The 19,789-nt window shown below is 38.0% G+C and overlaps 1 protein-coding gene across 30 annotated transcripts in view; it reads right to left on the minus strand.

Moving 5' to 3' along the window:
• Nucleotides 1–19,789, minus strand: part of HERC1 (HECT and RLD domain containing E3 ubiquitin protein ligase family member 1) — a 285,017-nt gene that overhangs the window by 77,754 nt on the left and 187,474 nt on the right. For 16 of the 30 annotated variants that reach the window (XR_010151727.1, XM_054667631.2, XM_054667632.1 and 13 more), the window contains 10 exons: nucleotides 16,202–16,267; nucleotides 12,786–13,054; nucleotides 10,191–10,406; nucleotides 8,836–8,956; nucleotides 8,369–8,606; nucleotides 8,021–8,214; nucleotides 6,462–6,617; nucleotides 4,618–4,724; nucleotides 3,662–3,772; nucleotides 427–603 (listed from right to left, as the gene is read on the minus strand). Coding sequence is in view for 29 of the 30 variants with exons in the window: in XM_054667631.2 (XP_054523606.1) it covers nucleotides 427–603; nucleotides 3,662–3,772; nucleotides 4,618–4,724; nucleotides 6,462–6,617; nucleotides 8,021–8,214; nucleotides 8,369–8,606; nucleotides 8,836–8,956; nucleotides 10,191–10,406; nucleotides 12,786–13,054; nucleotides 16,202–16,267 (1,655 nt within the window). In the remaining variant the exon portion in view is untranslated. The remainder of the gene's footprint in view (nucleotides 1–426; nucleotides 604–3,661; nucleotides 3,773–4,617; nucleotides 4,725–6,461; nucleotides 6,618–8,020; nucleotides 8,215–8,368; nucleotides 8,607–8,835; nucleotides 8,957–10,190; nucleotides 10,407–12,785; nucleotides 13,055–16,201; nucleotides 16,268–19,789) is intronic. The other 14 variants (XM_063795111.1, XM_054667644.2, XM_054667643.2 and 11 more) reach the window with 3 other exon arrangements.

Here is a 19,789-nt window from a genome sequence, read left to right on the forward strand (position 1 = left end):
TCTGGGAATCTAAAATTTTAGTACATGCTAGGCAGAGGGTACCAATATGAACAGTTCCCTATAAAAATTGTGGGCACTGAATCTCTAATGGGCTTTCCTAGACAAAAACATCACACGCTTTGCTTCATTTTCATTGTTAGAAGAAAATGTGTTCTGTGTGACTCCTTATGGGAGGGCTATAGCATGATTTTAAACATCCATTTTTAACATTTTTGAGATAACTTTAGAATTAAAAGGGTTACAAAAATAGCACAGAGTTCCTGTATATCCTTCACTTGGTTTCCATTTATATTATCTTACATAATAATAGAACATTTACATATCACGATTTTTTTTCAGTCTTTCTACGTACACATTTATTATAAGAACCTGGGAAAAAAAGGACTAAAAGACAAAATGCTAAAAACTATTAGATTTTCTACGTACCTTCCACTGATAGCACCCAGAAGTTACTCCTGTAGATGCCAATCCATATCCTTTCCCTCCACTGCCGTGAGTTAAAATCTGTCCATTCTCCACTAGACAACACTGAGCTTTCTCCGGGTCAAAGGATACTTCTTGGATAGGAAGATTCTCATCTTCTTCTTCCAACTCGCCCTGCTTCTACCAGAAAAGAAGCTGGGTCAGTATTTTGGAATAATCCACGTCTCAGATAAGATATATTCTGAGGCTCCTTGGTTTTATCCCACAAATATTTATTATGTATGTACTATGAATCAGTTACTGTGCAGGGCAACAGGAACACAATGATAAATAGAGCATGGTCCCTTCCCCATAAAGAGCTTAAGGTCATTAATGGACAGAAGACAAATACATACTGCTAGTATTACAGTGGGAGAATAATCAAAATTACATAATAGGTATAGTAGAAACATAAAAGTGTGTCTAACCATGCTTGAGAAGGACAAGGTAATGTTCAAAAGGAGGTGACTTCTAAGTTGAGTCCTGAATGATGAGAAGGCAGTAAGCAGCTGGTCAAATGAGAGAGGCATTTTAAGGCAGTGTGTACAGCATGTGCCAAGGCAGACATGCAACAGAGTTCAGTAATTTAAAGACAAGAAGTATGTAATGACTGGAAGATGAAACTGGCAGAAAACAAGTCTAGAAAGAGAAGAAGAAATCAAATCATGGAAAACCTTGTGTGTCATATTGTTTGAATTTTACTCTACTGACATTAGGGAGACCTACACAGAATGATGTATATAGGAGATCTCTGATCACATCTGTGCTTTATAAACATCATTTTACCAAGGATATACAGGATGAAGGCAGAGAGACTGACTAATCAGGATATCCCTGCAAGTTCAGGTAAGAAATAGTGAGGTGGCCGGGTGTGGTGGCTCACACTTGTAATCCCAGCACTTTGAGAGACCGAAGCGGGTGGATCACGAGGTCAGTAGTTTGAGATCAGCCTGGCCAATATGGTGAAACCCAGTCTCTACTAAAAATACAAAAATTAGTCGGGTGTGGTGGCAGGTGCCTGTAATTCCAGCTACTTAGGAAGCTGAGACAGAAGAATCGCTTGAACCGGGGAGGCAGAGGTTGCAGTAAGCAGAGATCGTGCCACTGCACTCCAGCCTGGGTGACAGAGCGAGACTCTGTCTCAAAAAAAAAAAAAAAAGAAAGAAAGAAAGAGTGAGGGCCTGAATTCATTCATTCAATGTGCATTTATTAAGCATCTCTATTCTCTGCCCGGTATCCTATCAGGTCCTCCATATTCAGCAGGGTATTAGGTCTCTGCTCTCATAGAACTTATATTTTGGAAGAGAAAAAGAAAAAATAAGAAAATACAAGGATTAAGTGGTATGTTGAAATTAAAGCAGGTGACACGACAAAGAGTGTGTGGCAACTACTCTAGATTGATTAGGGAAGAACTCTCTGAAGATGTGATAACTGAGACCTGAATGACAAGAAATTTCTAAGAAACATATCTAGAGGTAATAGCCAGTTTAAAGCCCTAAGGAATGAGCAGGATTACTGTGTTCAAGAACTACAAGAAGAAGGCAAGTTGCTTAGACTATAGTGAGCAAAAGGGAGAGGTCAAGGAACTCTAGATTTTATCCCAAGAATGACGAGAAACCATTGGAATATTTTAAGCAGGGGATGAACATGCTCTGATTTACAATTTTAAAAGATCATTCTGGATCCTGTGCAGAGAATGGACTTTAGGGCATAACAATGGAAGCAGAGAGAACACTTAGAAGGTTACTGCATAGTTCAGGCCAGAGATGATAATGGCTTGGAATAGGGTGATGACAGAAGAGATGAGGAGGTAGGCAAATTCAAGTCACGTTTTAAAGACGAGCCAACAGAATCTAGAGATTGTATGGATAGAGAAATGGGGGTGAGGCATCAAGATGACTCCTAGGTTTTTCACTTGAGTAACTCACTAGGAGGCTGGGAAAGCCTGGGGGAAGAAACAGAACGTGATTAAGGGCGCCATTTTTGACATACTGAGTATGAGATGCCTATTAGACATTTAAGTGATAAGACTAGTAGAAGATGGGAATATAAGTCTAGAATTCAGGGGAAATGCCAGAACTTGAATTTAAAACTTGGGAATCAAGTCTTAAATGAGTCTGAATAAGGTTTCTTTGAGAAGAAATGTGGATTAATGAGTCTGAATAAGAAATGGGCATATGAGTCTGAATAAGGTTTCTTTGAGAAGGAATGGGGATTAATCCAACACTTAGATTGAATAGAAGAAGAACCTATAAAGGAGAATGAGAACAGGCCATTCTATCAAAGTAGAAGGAGAACCAGGAAAAGTGTGGAATCACAAAAACCAAGATAGGAATTAAGGTAAACGAAAAGATGGATTCACAAGCTATAAATCAATGGAGGCTAGTGACTACATGCATGGGGACATTAGGATAATCTAGCATTCCCAGGAATTTGCTTTTGGGAAACTAGGTGAATGGTGGTGCTTTCAATCAGAAATGGGACAAAAAAAGGGGCTGGGGGAAGGGTTTGAGGGGGAGACACCCAGGCTAGCATTTAAGTTTGGAAGGCACTGCAGAGTGATCTTTTAAAACCATAAATCAAAGCATGTTGGTCCCCTGCTTTGGGTACGGATGAGACTGCTGGAAAAGCTAAGGATCAAACTCTGTGGAACACCAACATTTTGAGATGAAGGCAAGGTAAAAGTGGCACCAAAAAAGAGTTGCTTTCAAAGGGAATCAGGATTGGCAGAGAATATACGGAGATCCGGGAGAAAGCGTTTTGAAAATAACAAAAGGCTAGAGTTTCCAGAGGTAAAGTAAGAAGTGGAAAAAAAAGGATATACTATATTTAGCAACAAACACTTATCTTTGTCATTTAATTTTGTACTTTGATACAAGATAAATGGTGGGTTTGAAGAGATAATGAGAAGAAAGTGGCTGAAACATGCAGATTACTCTTCTAAGAAGCTTAGTAGTACAGGACAAGAGAGAAGACAGAGAAGACTTCACGGATAAAAATGTGATTTAGGAGAGAGGAAATGAGTTAAGCATGGTTATAAGCTGAGGGGAGGGAATCAGTGGAGAGGGAGACAGAATGCCAAGAGAGGAAATGGAATAAAGGATAGAGCAAGGTGCCTCAGAGGAACAGGCATTCAGAGACAAGTGACAGCATATTCACTTATGCTGTTAAGAAATACCTTTTAGGAAAAACCAATTACCTGCAGTTTTATTTCTTGTTCTTTTTCCTTTATCTGAATAGCATGTTTGGCCTGAGCAATGGGTGTCTCCCACATACAATCAGAGAGAAGGGAAAATAAGCGCTCAACAATCTGTTTTATTGAAGAAAAAAGGATAACATTTGTAAAAAGTAACTTTAAGTATTTTTAGAAAAGCTGTATCATGTTAACTGTAATATTAACTCGCATGTGAAGTTTGATTATACCAGTGTTCAACAGCTACTTTTAGTGGTTATAAGTTAAATATCACTTTTTAGAAATATTAACCCATTAGAAGCCAGGCACGGTGGCTCATGCCTGTAATCCCAGAACTTTGGGAGGCTGAGGCGGGTGGATTGCCTGAGGTTGGGAGTTTGAGACCAGCCTGGCCAACATGGTGAAACCCCATCTCTACTAAAAATACAAAAATTAGCCAGGCATGGTAGCATGTGCCTATAGTCCCAGCTACTTGGAGGCTGAGGCAGGAGAATCACTTGAACCCAGGAGGCGGAGGCTGCAGTGAGCTGAGATCGCGCCACTGCACTCACTCCAGGCTGGGCGACAGAGCGAGACTCCATCTCAAAAAAAAAAAAAAAAAAAAAAAGAAATATTAACCCATTAGAAAGTGGGTCCCATTTTGCCTTACTATTTAGACCTCTGATTAGGACACTCCCACATGTTTCTTCCTATAGAGGTCCAAACCTAGTAAGAAATTCCAGATTTTTCTTTCCTTCTGACCTTGCAGAGTATTCTCTATCCCTCTACTTCTCACACCCCATAACTTAATTTTTTTTGCCCTCTCCTTGGGGGTGAAATAATAAAGAAAGCAGTCCTAAAAGTAAACGTTATGCTATTGAATAAAAGACACATTTACAACTGAAGAGACTGTTAAGTACAGATTTGGGTGAATCATTTTGCAAATATGGAAAACATCTTCTAATAACTTTAAAAATAAAAACCTGGGCCATTTGATCATCTTCTACACCAGATTCACAAGCTGGCAGCACAGCTTCAAGGACATGAAGTGCAAGGAGCCTTGTTCTTAAGTTACCAACCAGAGGGATACCTGGAGGGGAAAAGACCTTTTCTTATTATCAATGTGACTTAAATTCAAAGTTAAAATGAACTTCTGGGAAAAAAAATTCCTGAGGCTGCTAAACATTTATGGGTGGAACAAACTTGATTTCAAACTATTATCGCAAGAATTCTGGATCCATCCTGTACCCATGAATGCGTATGAATACATTCATGCTTATGCCTCAGTTTTTTTATGTATACATAATGGGAAAAGCATTGTAAAAAAGTATCTGTGCCAGATACTATGCTATGCTACACATTTCACACACATACATTCTATTAATCCTCACAAACTGAATTACAGCCCCATTTTACTGTTGAGAAAAATGAGGCTCAGAGAAGTTATGTAACTTGACCAAAGCCACACAAGCTCATAGAGGTAGAGTTTTAAACAGGTCTGTTAATCTCCAAAGCTCATGCTTATTATTCCCTCTCATTGCCTCTCCCCGTCCATGCACTGACTGTCTCACAGGGATTGTTAGGGTTAACCGGGAGTAAACAGCCGGGCATGGTGACCCATGCCTGTAATCCCAGCACATTACAGGCTGAGGCGGGCAGATCACTTAAGGCCAGGAGTTCAAGACCAGCCTGGCCAAAATGGTGAAACTCTGCCTTTACTAAAAATATAAAAATTAGCTGGGAGTGGTGGTGCACGCCTGTGATCCCAGCTGCTTGGGAGGCTGAGACGGGAGGATCACTTGAGCCTGGAAGTGAGAGGTTGCAGTGAGTTGAGATCACACCACTGTACTCCAGCCTGGGCGACACAGAGAGCCTCTGTCTCAAAATAATAAAAAATAAATAAATAAATGAAGTAATCCAAGGTAGAAAATAGGATATTGATACATAAATATGTAATTAAAAAATACATATAACTGTAATAAGATCAGTTGAAAATAAATGAATATCTGATTTTTCTTTATCCTCTTGAAACTTAATATAAGCCTTACCTTATTAAAGGAAAAAAAAAGGAGCAGTTGTAAGTTATACTAATTAAGAAAAAAAGTATATTGAGCATGTAAACATATAAAATATCATGTGCCATAGAGGATTACATTATGTTTTGGCATACTTAGATTAGAGATTATGAAAAAAAGTTCTGGAAATGGATGGCAGTGATTGTTATATAATACTGTGAATAAGCTTAATGTCACTAAATTGTATATTTAAATGATTAAAATGGCAAATTTTACGTTACGTGCATTTTACCACAATTTTAGCAAAAGAGAACAGGAAAGGACTGACTGTAATCTATGTAAGCAGACCTTTTAGGGTAAGGACCAGGGATTAAGCTTATTCTACAGAACTGTGATAAATATCAAACAATCAGAAGTCACAATCAAGGCAACAGAAATCACATTATGATAAGAGAGACTGTACAAATTCAGAGCTGCATCCTGATAATCCAAGAAGCAAGGTCAGAATCTGTGCTAAAATATCGTATTAAACAGGATGTTCTCTGCTTACTCTTAGGTTTGTAATCTGAACAAAGAGGATGAAGTTCTCTAGATAAATTCTATGATCTTCTCCAGAGCTACATTATTTATTTTCTGCCAATTTTTACTTCTGAAATTAGAGTTTTCTTTTGATCAAATAGGTACGCAGAAAATAAGACAGAAAAGCCTTCAAATCAAGGTTACACATGGAGTGTTGCTAAAGTCTGGCATTATCTTAATAAAATGCAAGTAATATCTATAAATACTCTAAGACAAAGGCAAAGGACATGTACCTGAAGAACATTTCTGAGATGCTATATTTAGAAGCACTTCTGTCCACTTTGGGGAAGCCATTTTTGATTGAATTGCTTTTGAAGATACAACTCTGCGAAGAAAAACTAAAAAATCCCCTAGATGGAGTTCGGCTGCATGTTGTTTCCTAAGAGCAGCTACAGTGAAGAGACAAGTTTACGTTACAACCAAGAGCCAACAAGAAATAGTCTTATATCACATAATTTACCTTGAAACTGCAGTAAGCACAAATCTAATTCAAAATCTTAGGCTGTCAGCTACTGAATTCTGAAAACTTAAAGAACAGAATGGGGAAAGGTCAGAAAACAAAGCCTAAACTTGAAACGTCTTTTACATCTCTGTACAATAAAAATGAATATGCTATAACTATGATGACTAAGTATAATAAAGAATTATTGGTGACTAGAGAACAGAACAGTCTAGGAAGAAGTCGAGCTCCTCCTAATTATAATCCAGTTCCCAAATATCAGGCCAGGCGCAATGGCTCACATCTGTAATCCCAGCACTTTGGGAGGTCGAGGCGGGCGGATCACTTGAGGTTAGGAGTTCAAGATCAGCCTGGCCAACATAGCGAAACCCCGTCTCTAATAAAAACACATAAATTAGCTGGGTGTGGTGGCACACGCTTGCAATCCCAGCCACTCAGGCTGAGGCAGCACAATCACTTGAACCTGGGAGGCAGAGGTTGCAGTGAGCCCAGATCATGCCACTGCACTCCAGCCTGGGTAACAGGGTGAGACTCTGTCTCAAAAAAAAAAAAAAAAAAAAAAAACCCAGAAAACAAACAGATATCAAAACCCTTGGTGCTGGGGAATTTTCTTTTTCTTTTTTTTTTTTTGAGACAGGCTCTCGCTCTGTCATCCAGGCTAAAGTGCAGTGGTGTGATCTCAGCTCACTGCAATCTCCACCTCCCGGGTTCAAGTGATTCTTGTGCTTTAGCCTCCCAAGCAGCTGGCACTACAGGCATGCGTCACCATGCCAGGCTAATTTTCATATTTTTAGTAGAGATGGGGTTCCACCATGTTGCCCAGGCTGATCTTGAACTGCTGGGCTCAAGCAATCCACCCACCTCGGCCTCCCAAAGTGTTGGCATTACGGTTGTGAGCCACTGCGCCTGGCCTGGGGGATAATTTAGGTCAGGACTTAGGTTAGAGATGCCTTGTCAGGATCAAGGTTAGAGATGGCTTGTCAGGATCAAATGCTAAGAAAACATCTGAGCTTCCCCCTAGGCAAAATGCAACCTGGGGAAAATCAATCATCTAAAATCTAGGTCCCAGAGCCCAGACAGCCAAGGAGAGGCTGAACCTACAGAATGGGCAGTATGGTCACAACATGAGGGTTAACAGACTCTAAGCAGAGATGTTTGGTCAGAAGCTCATCTAAATCATATACACGTGAAGAGAAAAGAGGTTTGTAAATAAACAAATAAAAATTCCATCATACCTCATAAGGAAGAGGAACTCTACATTCTAATCATATGCACACAATGGGGTTTTAATAAATGCTTGTAAGTAAAGACAGAGAAAGAGGCTTACATTACCTCTGAAATCTTTCTTCTCAGTTTCTCCACTGGAGTCAACTTTTTTTTCTTCTTCTTCACCGTCTTCTTGCTCCCCTTCTCCGAAAGAGGCCATATGTAGTACACCAGTTTGGGACAATAAATTCTTCAACTGACTACAGAGTAGATCCAACAAGGATTGAACTACTTTGGGACTCAGTTTATCAGCATAGGTCCTATGTGAAATAAAAGAAAAAAATAAGTGGCAAACACACAGAAGGGCAAACATAGTGCTTAAATACATAAAGCAGATTAGAGGGAAAGGGGGAATTCTAAAATGGAGGAAGACCAGACTTCATACAGTTCTACAAAGACATCTACCATACTTACCCAGTAGTGATGGCTAGAATCTGGAGCAACCTTGTACTGGCCACTTTCAAAGCTGTGCTAAGCTGGGAAACACCCGTCTTTGGCAACAACTGCAGGGGCTGTCCTAGCATGGTGTCTGTACCACACAACTGTGACAATACGTTTAGCAGACCAGTGGAAATTGCCAAAGAAACATCTACTGGTTGATAATGAACACTTAGGGCAAAAACTGTAACCAGAAGCAGACGTTGCTGGGCTTCTAAAAGACAAAGAGACAGTTAAGAATCTTCCTTTCAGTAAACAAAGCATTTATTTAAATGAATCATTTTCTAACATATTAATAACATGAAACACTAATTTTAATTATTTATTCTTTACCTATAAGTTTATCTACTAATGTTAAACACAAAATATAGAACATAACTAGTGCCATAACCTCGGGCTAAAACGTAACCTGCACTGTACATTTGCAGGAACGGTTTACTTACCAATGTGATGCTTGTTTGCTTGCAGGGCTCTTTCCAGGGTAGCAGACAACTGTTGATAAATTTTATGCACAGCTACCTGGATTTCAATCTGAATATTTCTCTTAGCTGCTCTGATCCCATCCTGAATTACACATAAAGAATTACTTTTTCTATTAGCAACAATAATACCTGCTTGCAAAAAGAAGTAATAACATTTTATTTCTAGTCTATGCTAGAGCCTTACGATGGTTTTTAATTATTTACTATATTTCAGTATATAAAGTATATAATAATTTTTTTTTGAGGCAGGGTCTTGCTGTATCACCCATGCTGGGGTGCAGTGGTGCAATCCTGGCTCACTGCAACCTCCGCCTCCCAGGCTCAAGTGATCCTCCCATCTCAGCCTCCCAAGTAGCTGGGACTACAGGCACATACCACCACACTTGGCTGATTTTTTGTATTTTCTGTAGAGACAGGGTTTCGCCATATTGTCCAGGCGGGTCTTAAACTCCTGAGCTCAAGCAATCCAACAGCCTTGGCCTTCCAAAGTGCTGGGACTACAGATGGGTGCCACCATGCCCAGCCTCCAAATTTAATTTTAAATGCTTGATAATTGTTGAGTCTGTATAATCTTTTTTTTTTTTTTTTTTTTTTGAGATGGAGTCTTGCTCTGTTGCCCAGGCTGGAGTGTAGCGGGGTGATCTTGGCTCACTGCAACCTCCACCTCCCGGGTTCAAGCGATTCTCCCTGCCTCAGCCTCCTGAGTACCTGGGATTACAGGCGCCCACCACCACGCCCAGCTAATTTTTGGTATTTTTAGTAGAGACGGGGTTTCGCCATGTTGGCCAGGCTGGTCTTGAACTCCTGACCTCAGGTGATCCGACCACCTCAGCCTCCCAAAGTGCTGGGATTATAGGTGTGAGCCACCACGCCCGGCCGAGTCTGTATAATCTATTTCCTCACAAAGCAGTTTTTCCTGCCTAAATATGAAAGACATAAAGATAACATTTTTTTCTAAGTTATCAAAGGAATCATACAAACTAGGTAAACGATCAAATCTAAAATGTAAGCTCTTGAAACCCATCCTCCCAAACTCCAATCCCTATCCTTACTTGGATCTATTCCCATCCAAATTGGATAATAAAACTGGATTAATAAAACCGAGCCAGCAAATAATCTACAATAGTACAATAATACCACGGCTCACCTAATCTCTACTGCATTATTTAGGAAATGGAACCAATGAGAGCTATCTTAAAAAATTTAAAGTCTTTGTATTTTTAAACTGAATCATAAACACCAAAAAGTTTCACATTATTAAAGTGGCTTTGTAAAATGACAGTTAAAATCTGTATATACTGCAAGGCGTCACCTACCTGATAGTGATGCAATCGGCCACTCTCTCCCTTGGCTCCTGTGTGTCCAACAGTGCCTAAACCAAAACACCCTGCTAGGAACTGCAGCCTCACAGACGTGAGTAGTGTGGAGGACTGGAAGCCTGAACTCAACCTGCTTCCTGCCAGTGAGATGCTACCTTTTTCTTCCATCCCAGACAACAGAACGAGGATCTGATGAAGTGCCTCTAAACGAAGCTTGAGGAAAAAAACATATTTTAGAGTTCTTCACTTAACTCAGACACGACGAAACTCTGTATGCCAAAAACAGTATTTTTAACACTTAGAAAATCCTGACATTTCATATGCATCTATTCTAAGATAAACATTTATTTTATTATTATTACTTTTTTTGAAGATTTTCTAAAAACTCTATAAGCACACATCAGAATAAAAAAGGTTAGAGTACAACAGGAAAAGTAGTAGCTTTGGATGTAGGAGACATGGTTTCAAGGACAGACTCTCTTATCTTACTGTGTGGCCTTGGGAAAGTCACTTAACTTACTGAATTTGTTTCCTCGTATATAAAATAAGACTAATAATACCTTATCTAATCTATTCACACAGCTATTGTGAAGCTCACAAGGAGATACATGTGAAGGTTTCAAAACTATAAGGTAGTACTGCTATTGCTTTCTTTATTAATAAGTTTATATAAAATGAATACTCTTTAGCCCAGGAATGAGAAATACTTCTGAACTATTTCTCTGTGGTTTTCTTGAACTTCTGCCCCTATCTTCCCTAGGAAGAGACTCCCCATCACTGTAGTTGATCAGCTTATCCTTCTTCTTTAAAAAAAAAAAAAAATTATTTTGAAATAATTTTAGATATACAGAAAAGTTGTAAAGATGGTACAGAGAGTTCTTGTATACTCTTCCTTGAGCTTCCCCTAATCTTAACATCTTACATAACCATGGTACATTTATGAAAACTAAGACATTAACATTGGTACAATACTATTAACTAAACCTAAAGTAAAATAGTATTAATTAAAAGACTTTATTTGGATTTTAGTTTTCCATAATGTTCATTTCCTGTTCCAGGATTTAATCCTAGATACCACATTGCATTTAGTTGCCATGACTTTTTAGTTTCTCCTACCCTGTGACAGATTCTGTCTTTCCTTCTTTTTCATGACGACACTTTGGAAGAGCTGTTCATATATTTTGTAGATGTCCCTAAATTTTGGGTTGTCTGATTTTTTTCTCATGACTACAGTGGAATTATGGATTTGGGGGAAGAATACCACATAAAGTGTTCTCATTACACTATATCGACATGACTTAATACAGGTGATGTTAATCTTGATTTTTTTTTTTTTTTTTTTGAGATGGAGTTTCACTCTTGTTGCCCAGGCTGGAGTGCAGTGGCGCGATCTCGGCTCACTGCAACCTCTGCCTCCTGGGTTCAAGTGATTCTCCCGCCTCAGCCTCCCAAGTAGCTGGGATTACAGGCATCCACCACCACGCCCAGTTAATTTTTGTATTTTTAGTAGAGATGGGGTTTCACCATGCTGGTGAGGCTGGTCTCAAACTCCTGACCTCAGGTGATCCACCCACCTTGGCCTCCCAAAGTGCTGGGATTACAGGAATGAGCCACCACGCCCGGCCAATCTTAATCATTTAGTTAAGGCGATACCTGCCAGGTTTCTGCAACGTGAAGTTACAATTTTATCTCCTTCCTATAGCCTATTTGTTAGAAGCAAGCCACTAAGTCCAGCTCACTCTCAAGGAGAGAACAATTAATCTCCACTTCCTGCAGGGAGAACTATGGAATAATTGTGGACATGTTAAAACCACAATAATTAATAAATATTTGGGGGAAGATACTTTAAGGCTATGCAAACATCTTATGTCTCTTTCAAGTTTTGCTCACTCATTTTAGCATTCAACAGTGGGTCTTGATTGCAGCAATTATTTCTGTGAGGTTCTAACCTGAAGCAGGTGTCTAATTTAAACTGAGACAAATGGGTCAAAAATGAAGGCTCAGGGCCAGGAGTGGTGGTTCACACCTGTAATCTCAGCACTTTGGGAGGCCGAGGCAAGTGGATCACCTGAGGTCAGGAGCTCGAGACCAGCCTGGCCAACATGGTGAAACTTTGTCTCTCCTAATAATACAAAAAAATTAGCCAAGCATGGTGGCGCATGCCTATAATCTCTGCTACTCTGGAGGCTGAGGCAGGAGAATCGCTTGAACCCAGGAGGCAGAGGTTCCAGTGAGTCAAGATCTCACCATTGCACCACAGCCTGGGCAACGAGAGTGAAACTCCGTCTCCAAAAAAAAAAAAGGCTCTGATGACCTATTGTCATCAACTAGTCTCACCCTAGTTTGTAGGAGACATGTGAAGACTTCTGAGTATATTGTTCTGAGAGATGACAATTTTAAAATGCACTTTTGTCTAGTTCAAACAAAATAACGTGCTGTTCTAGTCAAGAAAGTTATGTTTAAAAGCTCAGGTACAGGAAAGGGGAAGGCAAGGAATAGAAGAAAAGGAAAGGTTTTCCCTAGAACTATACATTCAATGGTTCAGTTTTAAGTTTCCAGAGCTCTCATAAGGAGTAAATATCAAAGACTTACTTCTGCCCTTAACTGCTGCTGTTCCATTGCAATGATGGAGGCCTGGGGACTTGTAGACATACTTTCCTCTGGCTCTTTAAAACCTGGGGCATTCCCCACATCTCCACTCACAAAGCTTACAACATTTTCAATCAAAGTGTGAACTCCCAGAGACTTGGTAAGATCAAAATCTGACTCAAAGGAATAGGAGGAGTTGCATAACCAGTCTCTGCTATGCTTCAGGCGAGCCCAAGAGTCACTCAGGGATTCCAATTGACTGTGCATAGGACCTATATACAAACAGAATAAACATATATCAATGGCAATCAAGTAGAGCATACATTCTGAAACTAGATAAGGCTGAGTGCTGCTACCATAACCAACTGGTGAAAAATGGATACTCATGTTTGAATACACGCATGCATTAAGTGAATCTGAGCAAAATGCTTTGGTAAAAACAACAAACAAACAAAAATTAGAGCAATGTAAGAAAATAAAGGGAAAGCCCTGTTTGATGTACCAGTGTCTCTGTAAGCGCTTTAGCAACACGCTGCCACAAGAAAAAGAAAGGCAGAAGCTGTTCTCAAAATGCTTAGCTTAAAATGCTCTGCAGTATTAAACCAGATCATCATTTATGAACAAAAAGGAACTAGGCACTTAAGACACTGCTGGTAAGACCTACTCAAAACAGAAATATTTCATCTAATTTAACATTATCATTACAAAGGGCAAGTTAAGACTGAACAAAGTGTCTACATATCTGCAATGAAACATTACCAAAAAATGAATATAGAAGGGCAAGTAAACTTACACAAAAAGGAGACACAAACATCACCCTTTGGGTTTCATTAATATAAGGAACATTCTCACTGACTGTGTCATGTGCATATTTACTGCAGGTTGTGAAACTCCTATATAGAGGAAGCAAAGTTTCACAGACAAGAATATGAGATTTACTGTAAAATGATACCTATATAAAATTATCAAGTGGCATCAAAATAGTTGCTAAATATAATACCATTAGATTTGCCAGTGGGTATTTTTTAAGCTAAAATCTTTACATTAGACAGCAAAATGTTAACATGTTTGAACATAACAGCAACTGTCCAAGTCATTTGTCAATATTAGCTTTAAATAAATATATAAATGTCCAATTCTTACAAATCTTTAATTTAACTGGTCTCAGATACATAAATTTGATTAACTACAATCCTTTCTTCATGACATACTCTCATCATTGGTCCATGCATGGCCCAATTTTGAAATCACATATTTATAATAAATATCTGTGAACACAAGAACTAGAAAACTAACAGTAACTTCTATCTATTTGCTCCTCCTCCAGCCCATCTCTTGCTACCTAAAGTTTTATTATCCTGAAGCCTGGGTTTATTATTTCCTTGTTTTTATTGTTTTAATGTATTCCTAAGATGAATAATGGTTTTAGTTGTCGTTGACTTTTTAAAAAGAGTATCATTTTATATCACCTTTTTGGACATACTCTTTCATTCAATATAATATTGCTAATATTCACCCACATTACTATGTGTAACCATGGTTCATTTATTTGATTGCTGTATAACATCCTATTATGTGAATATACTAAATTTCTCAATTAGGGAAGTATCTTAAGGTACCCAATTAAATATGCATAAAAATTATATCAGTTATATAACTAGATAGAAAAGTTTGGGAAGATAACTACTTAAACACTAATGCCCACAGAGAAAACAAACTAACAACAATATTCAATGTAGAATCTTATTTTTGAATTACTATACTGGTGTCAATTAAACCCTAGGACTTCAAAATTCGTAACAGGGAGCTAATATTACAAAGTAACTATGAAATAATTTATACGTATCCTAGTAAAATAATGTAGAATGGCAAAGAATATATGGTTTATCTGCCTTCTGTGTTTTAGAAAGAATTATTAAGATTTAAAAAGGCTTAATTTTCACCACTGCACTCCAGCCTGGGTGACAGGGCGAGACCCTGCCTCAAAAAAAAAAAAAAAAAAAAAAAAGCTTAATTTTCATTCTTGCTGAACATGAAAAATAACAACCTACCTAAAAATTTCCCCAAATTGTAGACCTGAATATTCTTTCATGTAACACAGAAAAAACTGAAAATTGAAAGAATAATATCACAGATGCATAATGTATTAAGTTAAAAATATTTAAAGAATAAAGTAGAGGCTAATGTAAAAAATATATACGTTCTTTTTTCATTTCCTTAAAGCACCTCAAATTCAGAATCTGTATTTAGCCTTAACTTACAAATGATAGCTTCTGGCTTCTCACGTTGAACTTGTTTTTTGGGGGGTGTTTTTTTTTTTAAATATTAAAATTTTAGAATAAAAGGTTCTTCTAGTTACTAATACTTGTAAATTACTTTTCAAAATGAATATAAAATGCGCAAGGAACTGATATTAGAACTGCAGAAGAAAAAGAGACCTTAAAGATTATTTAGTCCAATTTTCACAAATGAGGAAACAGAGGCACAAAAAAATTGGTTTGTCACATAATGACATTAATTCCTTAATTTTATGGGAGGTAGTCTTACATATTCATTATTAACCAACTCACAAATCACTGATGGAAATTTCAATTGCCTGCCTATATAAAGGTTCAATTATGAATCTACCAATACTGAACTGTCTTCATATAAACCAAAATATTCTATGGAATGGCTGACGAAGCCCAAAATTAAATCTTCTGCAATTTAAAGCAGGGGTTGGCAAACTTTTTCTGTAACGGGCCAGATAGTAAATATTTTAGGCTTTGCAGACCATAAGGTCTCTGTGACAACTACACAACTCTGCTGTTGTAGTATGAAAGCAACCACTTAAATAAATGAGTGTGGCTGTGTTCCAATAAAACCTGATAAACAAAAATAGATGCCAGGTCAGTCTTGGCCTCCTAGCTGTAGTCTGCTGAGCCCTAATGGATGAAATTAACCCAAATGTAACTTTGTATAAATAAAATATTAAGAACAGGAAACACACTATGTGGAAGCATCAGGATAAATAATTTCCATCAAAATATTTAGTTTGACATCAAAAAGACTTAAAACACAAAAATTTATAATATGGAAATGGGAGAGGAAAGAACTTTAATTTTTTTTTAAGTATAACAATCTGATAACTTTGGTTTGCTCTGTACTATCTGAATATAGGAAATATTATATCTGAAAAGCGCATTAAAAGCTTCTACATAACAATTGAGACTAAGCCCAATTCTTAATACTAATTCAGAATCACCTACTATATAAAGAAAATACAAAATCCAACAAAAAATTTTTGAGATTGTTTACTTGTCCTTACAAGTTTGGTTTTTAAATGGAATTTTCAAAATGAACATGGCAGAGCTGCAATACATACTTTATAAAACATAAAATATGTAGGCAAGCTAAAAGGGGAAAAAAATTAAACATGCCATCATGTACTTGCTTGAAGCTCTTCTTTTTTCTGGGGCTCAACTGGCCAAAAAGGAGTAAATACACTACCACACGAGAATCAGAAAACAAAAGGAGAAATTTGATACAGGAGAGAAACATTTACATTCGCTTTTCTTTATATCATCTAATTTGAAATGCACAGACAAAATAGCATTTCACCCATACATGTTATACCATGAAACACACATGTTGATAAATGTTTCCAGTATTATTTTAGCAATAAAACCCTAACAAAACATTTAAAGATTAGGGGCGATAATCAAACCACACAGTATTTTAACTAATAAGATTTCTGATGCTGCTTCTTAAGTTGCTGTTTTGATATCCCACAACTTTTCACTGTATCATCTTCAGCTTAAATATGAAAACTAAAATCAAGTATCTGCAAAAATGTATTGTCTTTCTGTAAACAATCGTACAACCATAGCAAATCTTTTAAGTTTTATCAAAGTACCAAATTACTAACATATTTTTACAGGTTTTGTCAAGAATTTTATCAGGCTGTTATGAAAATTAAATGAGTTACTATAATATTTGTGAAGGGCTTAGAACAATGCTCATATAGTAAGTAGTTTATAAATGTTTACTAAATACAAATTTCATATTGCCTCTGAGGTGCTAAGCAGAAGAAATGTTTCATCCACCTCTTTTAGAAGTAAATTTAGCTGGCCGGGCACGGTGGCTCACGCCTGTAATCCCAGTACTTTGGGAGACCAAGGCAGGGGGATCATGAGGTCAGGAGTTCAAGACCAGCCTGGCCAACATGGTGAAACTCCGTCTCTTCTAAAAATACAAAAATTAGCTGGGCTTAGCGGCACATGCCTATAATCCCAGCTACTCAGGAGGCTGAGGCAGGAGAATTGCTTGAACAGGGACCCGGGAGGAGGAGGTTGCAGTAAGCCGTGATCACGCCACTGCACTCCAGCCTGGGCTACAGAGCGAGACTCGGTCTCAAAAAAAAAAAAAAAAAAAAAAAAAGAGTAAATTTAGCTTTGATGCCTCTGAAAAGCTGAGCAAGGTGGCTAAATGTATCTGCCCACATTTCTTTGCCCCTTCCTACATATTCACTTTCTTAGACCAAGGGCTTAGACCAATTGTGAAACATTAACTGAAGTGAGGGGAGAAAAAGGCGCAATTGTGGTTCAACAGCGTGAATCTTAGTATCCCCACTGTCAAATACTGAGATTACAGGCAATGGGCCCTCTCAAGGAGGAGCCTTTGCAGGCATGGAAAGAGCAGCTGAAAATGTGTACACCCATTGTCATTTATACATCCATTAAACTTCAGTAAACAGGATATAATTAAACAGCATTATCTCTCTCCTATTCCTCTCATCAGGCTTTTAGTAATTCAAGACCACTGAGACTAGTAAATGCAAATGCTGTATGAGGGAAAACATTTTACATTTCCTCCTCAAAATATTGGAAGGGGTAAACAAGCACATAGAATTCTTGGCCAGGCACGGTGGCTCATTTCTGTAATTCCAGCACTTTGGGAGGCCAAGGTGGGTGGATTGCTTGAGCCCAGTTCAAGACCAGACTGAGCAACATGGCGAAACCCCGTTTCTACAAAATAAAAAAATATATAAAATAAATAAATAAAATTAGCCAGGCATAGTGGCATGTGCCTGCAGTCCCTCCCAGCTACTTGAGAGGCTCAGATGGGAGGGTCACTTGAGCCTGGGGAGGTTGAGCCTCAGTGGTGCAGTGAGCTGTGATCGCACCACTGTGCTCCAGCCTGGGTGACAGAGCAAGACACTGTCTCAAAACAAAAAAGAAAGAAAAAGAGAATTCTCAACTGGCTGGACATTTGTTTGTCCTTCATGGCTCAAGTCAGAATCAGAATACTCAACAGTATGAATGGCTCCCAAACAGTTCTCAGACTTGGCAGGTTCAACTGCCCAATTGAAGATTTTATGGCTTAAGCCATCTGGTCTATATTGACAAAAAAGGAAAAAAAATACAGTCATTTATTTTACTATCATTTAAAAGCAAAACAAAAAAACCCTACTGTGTCAAAGGGCAGTCACTAAATATACAATATTTTTATAAAATCTCTTTGAAAATATAATCTCCTAAATGCGTTATATCCATGCCTAAGTAATTCACATTCAAATTACAGTTTTTTCTTAGTTGGAAAGATGAAGATTCTACTTTCTTTTATTCCAAAGATATTATTTTGCACATGCTGACCTGGTTAACACAGACTGAATCTCAAATTATATTTCCATATGCATGATAGAAATTTGAGAGAAAACAATTTTAACCAATGAACTATTACTTATAAACTTAACTAATATAGTATAAACTATAAATTGGATTTCTTATGCTACTCAGTAAGTCTGGAGCCATTTTCTCTCTAGCGCCAAATGATATACATTTATTAATATAACATACAACTTTTGGCAATTATATTCACCTGAGCTAAACAAAATTAGGAAAGTAAATCTGTTCCAAAAATTTAATTCCTAAGTCAAAATGAACTACCAATTTTCAAAGAATTACCAAATAATGAAATGCATGTTGCACATTATACTAAACATCACTTAATTTTTTTGATAACACAAATACTCTGTAATTTTTTTTTTTTTTTTTGAGATGGAGTCTCGCTCTGTCGCCCAGGCTGGAGTGCAGTGGTGCGATCTCGGCTCACTGCAAGCTCCGCCTCCCGGGTTCACGCCATTCTCCTGCCTCAGCCTCCCGAATAGCCGGGACTACAGGCGCCCGCCACCACGCCCGGCTAATTTTTTGTATTTTTAGTAGAGACAGGGTTTCACCATGTTAGCCAGGATGGTGTCGATCTCCTGACCTCGTGATCCGCCCACCTCAGCCTCCCAAAGTGCTGGGATTACAGGCATGAGCCACCACGCCCCACCCTCTGTAATTTTTTTTTAAGAAACTCAGCAGCTTTGGTATGTTATGGTCTCAGAAGACTTCTCAATAAAGAAAGCTCTGGTCTTTATTATTCCTAATATTTCAGAGAAATCATTCTCTGTATTCTTTTTTTTGAGACAGGGTCTCACTGTTGTCACACAGGCTGGAGTGCAGTGGCATGATCACAGTACCCTGCAACTTCGAATTCCTGAGCTCCTGTGATTTTCTCACCTCAGCCTCCTGAGTAGCTAGAAATACAGGTGCATGCATCCACGCCTAGCTTTTTTTTTTCTTTTTGGTAGAGACAGGGGTCTCACTATGTTGCCCAGACTAGCCTTCCAAAGTGCTGGGATTACAGGTGTGAGCCACCACACCTGGCCCATTCTTTCTATTCTAATTGTAATTAAATGATGAAATATTGCCAAATTTTAAGTAACAACATTTATTCTTTTGAGCTATATACATGAAAATGAAAAAATTATGTGTGCATTGCTTTCCGTCATTTCTGTTTTTTTTCTATGGATGAGAAACCTAACATTCTGCCAAGGAAGCTATTAAGAGAAGGGTTTCATTCTGAAATACGAAACATTTAATATCATGAAAAAAATTTTTTCACAGGCTTTTAGAAAACTGCCACTAGCGGCAATTTTTAACACTTCACATTTTCACAACCACTTAATAAATGGTTTTAAA

The sequence above is a fragment of the Pan troglodytes genome, chromosome 16, assembly GCF_028858775.2.
Source record: "Pan troglodytes isolate AG18354 chromosome 16, NHGRI_mPanTro3-v2.0_pri, whole genome shotgun sequence".
NCBI lineage: Eukaryota > Metazoa > Chordata > Mammalia > Primates > Hominidae > Pan > Pan troglodytes.